Raw genomic sequence first — 5,936 nt, forward strand, 5'->3', positions numbered from 1 at the left:
GCGTACAGCATGTTGAAAAGTGTATGGGCTTATCTCGTGAGCTCGGCTGCAGTTAAATCATTGTCGTTGTGAGAAGGTTAAGGACCTAGGCTATTAGGGTGAGCAAACCGGTTTCATGATATTCTTCGTAACATGAAATTACTTTAGGAAGATATAGATCCTTTTTTTTAACTGACAACTTGCCGGCGAAATAGTGGTTGACTTAATCTTCTTAAACTGATTGTCCTAAACTGATATTTGAGCCCGTGTCACTATGTCATATTTTATGTATTAACATTGCCAAGGATGCATAAAAAAAGCAATACTTATTATGTGAATGAAATCGATTCCACGAAACCTACGGATGAAATTAATACGTTTGTCATCGCGTAGTTTATCGTCGCTTTAGATATTAACGAGATAAAAGATGAAAGGATGAGAATAATAAGAACCTGTCGATGCAGAGATAAACGATTTTTATGTATGCCTCTATCCTTTGTTTCTGGTGGGAACGTATAAGACAACGGCCATCCGATCTATTACATGGATCAAGTACATTCGCTCCGCATTTGATCAACACCGCGATTGGTCATACATAGATCAATGTAGGTTGCTGCAATGGTCACATTCTGCGAGCTCTGCGTAAATCGAGGATTCTCCTTTTTTTCTGTGCATTTTTCCGCGTCTCCTTTTATGGATTTCTGTGACTAATATGGATTTTCTGCTTCGTGGAAATAAGTCTTTTTTTAACGTTCCATCTGAATGAGAGAACTTAAAAAATACTAAATATACAGATGGTTTTAAAAATTCAGCAGGTACGTTCTTTCAAATACTGTAACTGTAACAAATAGCAACAAATGCAAGAAATACATAACGGCACGAGTGTAACCATTGCTATTGCATGGCGAAAACCGAAGTATAAAGAATGTAGTTAATAATTGGTCAGAAATCTAATTATTAGTTATATTAAATTAAGTTAAATTAGTCAAAACACTTATAGATAAAAGATATAAGACATTCCATATCTGATCATCGCGTATTTAAGTTGATTAGGCTTACAGTATATCTAACATTCTTATTTTTATTGGATCGATCTCTCGTATCAGCTATTATTATTTTTAAAATCTACACGATAAAATAACTATAACGGTGCTTATCATGAGCAAAAATGAAGGACCAATTGACATTGCATTATCAGGTTTCTCAGATGTCTCTGGTTTTATCGAGGTGGAACGCTTTTCTTTTTCTGTTGTACTTTCGGTTGTATGATTTACAGGAGTGGTTGCCTCAGCTGTAAAAAGTTTATTTTTGGTAGAATCAGAAGCATTTCTTCCGTCGCTACTTATAATAAGTAGAGGAAAGTCCCCTATTATCAGATAGACTCCTGATATAAGACGGCGGGGTTTCTGCTAAATTAATAGGCATAATTTGTTGGTTCCATCGTGAATTTATTGCCTTTGGAGTGAAATTTGTTTAATGGAAAATTCATTGTTGGATCATGTCATTGCGAAAAGATTTATGATTGAATTTGGATGTTGAAAACCTGCTATCTCTATTAGAAGCCTATCTCACAGTAGGCGACTTCCTTCTAATAATGTTGGTTATAAAACAGTAAATTATTATTACCAGAAAATTTCTTATAATAAATATGATAAATATTAATGCAATATATTTATATAAAATTAGTGAAACTGATAACTTTATATTATACACGTGTGCGCGTGCATAAATTAAAATTAATGAATTAATTTATATAATAAAAGTTTATTAATATATATTTACTTATTTATGCTAATATATTAAAAACATACACGTAGTAGTTGGTTTAGTTGTGACTTGTTCTTCTTCGCCTTTTAATACAAGCGCAGCATTTGCTGTTAATGTAAATTTGTCCCGTGAAACAGCGCCTCTAAAAATGTACACCGAAGTTACAAGGTGATTCGCGATTCTATCTTATAAAGAGGTTTTTACTGTATTTGTGCTTCAAAGATAACGATATTATTTACAGTCCTTAAAAATTAAAATATTGTTACTTTTTCTTTAAAATATATTAGCACAACTTACGTGACGCCAATTGCATTGCTAGAAGCAACAATAATATCCAAAGTATCTTTTAAATTAGCACAAATTGAAGTCAAATTAATCTCTTCTGTCCGTATACCCAAATTAATTACAACAATGTACACTGGATGATTCTTCAAAGACCTGGTTAACAATAAAAGAAACAATTACAAAAACTTGCGGTATAAAATCAACAGTATAAAATTATCTAAGCTATTTTAAGCAATAAATTTATTGGTTTTATTTTATATTAATTTATTCTGTTAAAGATTTCTCTTTTTACTGACATTTTTATGCCGATAAAATTTGTAGTAGACAGTTTGCAAAATTCATTATAATACCAAATATTGCTAACCTTTTTAATACCAATACGCGATTATTATTCAGATTTGCAAATTCGTAATTTCCATTTATAAAAACTGGCTCTTTCCTTAGAACAGCTAGCTCCTTGTACGTCTTCAAATTGCTTCTTTCTTTACTTTGTTGTATTTCTACGTTTCTATAAACATAATCAGGATGAGTAGGAAGATATGTGGTTTCATTTGTAGAGAAACCAGCTGAAATTTCGGAATTCCATTGCATAGGAGTTCTCGCTGGATCTCTTGAAAAAGATTTATATTCGTTTATGCCTCTGGCGCAACCCATCGGATCAATGGTTCTGCTCCAAAATATTTCTGAGTCCAACATGGCTATTTCGTCGCCGTAGTATGTGTATGCCTGTCCAGGCAGCAGAAGACTAAGCATGTGAAGGCCATCGACTCGGTTAAGTCCGATTCTTGTAGCTGCTCTTGAATTATCATGATTTGAAAGCTACATTTATAAAAAAATAATTAAGTTTGTTAGTAAAGACATGCTAACTTTTTAGATATCCGACGGAAATCATAAAATTATAGATTAAATAAAACTTTTGTGAATTTTATTAATAAAATTAATTTTAATTCATTAATATATAACATTCTCACCACCCAATTAGTCTTGGTGTCTTTTGGAAGAGATTTAAGCCATTTCTCTAAAATGTATTTAATATCACCAGCATCGCTGTAGCTGCTGTTATGAATATGTGTAATAAATTTGAAATTAAACGGTGCAATTCCTTTGTGCGTGCCGTTGCCGTAATACGCCAATAAATTATCATCAGAAGTATCGTACGACTCCGCGACTAACAATCTAATATTATTAAATTATATTAACAACTAATACATATAACGTTATAATAATACAATATGTTAATAGTATAGTATAAGTATATTAGAGTAATATTTTTTTAAAAATAAAGCATCTTTAGATATCATACTTTGATAAGGCATTATTTCTTGATACCCAGCTTTCGATATGTTCACGAAATACATAAAGAAGCGCAGTACTTTCAGGAAGACCAAAAGTATAAGTACCCTCTCCCGCAAAGGATTCATTTCTTAAAGCTTCGTCTTCGAAGAAATAAGGTACTGCATTAATTCGAAAACCATCGACGTTTCTTGCCAACCAAAAGTCGAATATACCCTGTCAGAAAATTGAATTATTTACAGATTCATTGCATTACAAAGAATAAGAACTATTTTTAAGAATTTATTAATTATTCTTTAAATAGATATTGTAAAATATAGATATTAATTATTATAAATTAAATTCGAAGTGTAATATATTGTATATTGTTAAAATTAATACGTAAGAATGTAAATATATTGAATATTTGATTGATATTTTACTTTCAATTCACTTTTTATTTAGATTTCCAAAATTATGAGTAAATATTTCAAGTTATTATCTATTACCATTAATTCCTTAACCACTTTCTCGTTTCTCAAATTAAGATCCGGTTGAGAACTGTGATATTTATGATAGTACCATTGTTGTCTTCCATCATGCCATGTCCATGCAGAGCCTTCTTCATCGCTGTATGTGCTTATCTGCACAAAAATTTATAAAAAGATTTGTATTACCAAGAATATCTTTGCTGTTGTTTGCAAATTAGATTTAAATTTAAAAATGTATTAATTCTTACGAGATAATTTTTCTCTTCTATCTGAAATCTTGTTATATTATTATAATTTTATTTAAAAAATCTTCATAAAAACGATCTAAAAAGATTGTACATTGTATTGAAGAAAATAATAGAAAAATGTACCCAATTATTTGGTGGAATATTGTGGCCATTCTCATCGATGCTACCATTAGCCCAGATATAATAATCAGTATATGGCTCGACATTCTTTGCCGATAACTCAAACCATTCGTGCTGATCGCTGGAATGATTAGGAATAATATCCAACATAACTTTCAATCCTAAAAGAAATTGACAATAAAAGCATTATAGCAATTAAACTGTGATTACAAAAGTAATATTAAAGTATGTCACACATTGGAAACAATTTTATACCTCGATCATGTGCCTTTTGCATTAGATTGTCGAAATCACTCAAATCACCGAAAAGGGGCTCTATATCTGTATAATTAGAAACGTCATATCCAGAATCGATTAACGGTGAAGGATAAATAGGATTCAACCAAATCGTTTCAATTCCAAGATCCTCGATGTAATCAAGTCGGCTAATAATACCTACAAATTAATATTATAATAGTATAATACATTCATAAATATATTAATTAGAAAAATATTTAAGAAATATTTTTCACAACTTTATATCTGAATGACGAAATCTTACTATAATTTTAATTTCTACTTATTAGTTTATGCGACCTACCCTTCAGATCACCTTCACCATCGCCGTCGCTGTCTTGGAATCCTCTAGGCCAAATCTGATAAATTAACGTGGTATCCTGCCATGCCCTCTCCACAACCTCTTCGTTATCCATCCCATTTGTCCAAAGTATGAAGATACTTGTCAATGTAATATAACGCCCAAGCGCTAACATTGCACGCACATTAAATTTGGTGAAATTCCAATATATTTATAATTTTTTTACGAGGAACTAATTGGAGCTTTGTCGACGTTACCCCGTCCTCACTGTTCTTGTCACGCGAACTAAAATGAAACAGTTTCAAACTAAAGCAACACTTTTGCAATTTCATATTTTTTAAACAATTCTGTCGGAGGAATCTCGTTTCTTTCTGCGTAATGATATTTTTTGCTCACTGTATTAACATGTTGCACATTATTCCATAAAAAATAGAAATTCCAATATAATTCAAGTTTAACCATTTTTTAAGTTTGAAAGTTTTTAAATGTTTATTAACCTATTTTCGTACAGCAAAACACTTCCAACACATTCCTAAGTTATTTGATTATTATATTAAAGAATTTTTTGATATACATAAAAAAGATAACGTTTCGTATGACGGTCTCTTCAGTAAACGTGGCGCTTTTGTTTCATCTTTCCTTAAAATTCTTAAATACTTAAGTAAGTTACAGAAAAATGGTTAATGTGTTACAAAAGTTCATTGAAATTGATGTAGTATCGGAGTGTACCTCTACTTCACCTACGACAATTCTTCTTGCTTAATTGATACGATATATTCTTGATTTCTTTATTAATTGCACCACTCGATGATCACAATCAATCAATTTAAATACTTTCCACTGTTATGTTACTGTGTTGCTCTTGACATAGTCCTCTCGTGAATGACGAAAACATTACTCGTTCAAATTCTATAGTGATATAGATAAGTATGTTATCAATATCGCTGCTTTGATTGTCTTGAAACCGTTGCAATGTAGAGTATGGGTATTTAATTCCAGCCAAAAATAATATTAATGAACAATTTTTACGAAAAATCTTATTTATTTCTAGTAGAGAGAGAGAGAGAGAGAAAGAGAGAGGATGGAAAAAAGGAAAAAAGAACAGAAGGAAGGAAGAGAAGATACAAGAGCGAGGGAATTGGAAGGCCAACAAGAGAGGGAGGGAAAAAGAGACAATTTGTATGCAGATTAAAAATT

General features: G+C 31.2%; 1 protein-coding gene across 1 annotated transcript; it reads right to left on the bottom strand.

Annotated features, from left to right (window-relative positions):
• Positions 1 to 405: 405 nt before the first annotated feature.
• LOC105561437 (alpha-glucosidase-like) lies at positions 406 to 5,617 on the bottom strand. The gene is made up of 11 exons (XM_012011419.1): positions 5,469 to 5,617; positions 4,743 to 5,024; positions 4,418 to 4,597; positions 4,166 to 4,323; positions 3,813 to 3,947; positions 3,335 to 3,540; positions 3,003 to 3,207; positions 2,396 to 2,850; positions 2,044 to 2,184; positions 1,791 to 1,888; positions 406 to 1,270 (listed from the first exon to the last, which is right to left on the bottom strand). Exons 2-11 carry the CDS (start codon positions 4,912 to 4,914, stop codon positions 1,098 to 1,100), a joined length of 1,923 nt encoding a protein of 640 aa, XP_011866809.1. The 5' UTR covers positions 4,915 to 5,024; positions 5,469 to 5,617; the 3' UTR covers positions 406 to 1,097.
• Positions 5,618 to 5,936: the final 319 nt, after the last annotated feature.

Source organism: Vollenhovia emeryi, unplaced genomic scaffold (assembly GCF_000949405.1).
Source record: "Vollenhovia emeryi isolate VEMERY1.0 unplaced genomic scaffold, V.emery_V1.0 DF939207.1, whole genome shotgun sequence".
Lineage (NCBI taxonomy): Eukaryota > Metazoa > Arthropoda > Insecta > Hymenoptera > Formicidae > Vollenhovia > Vollenhovia emeryi.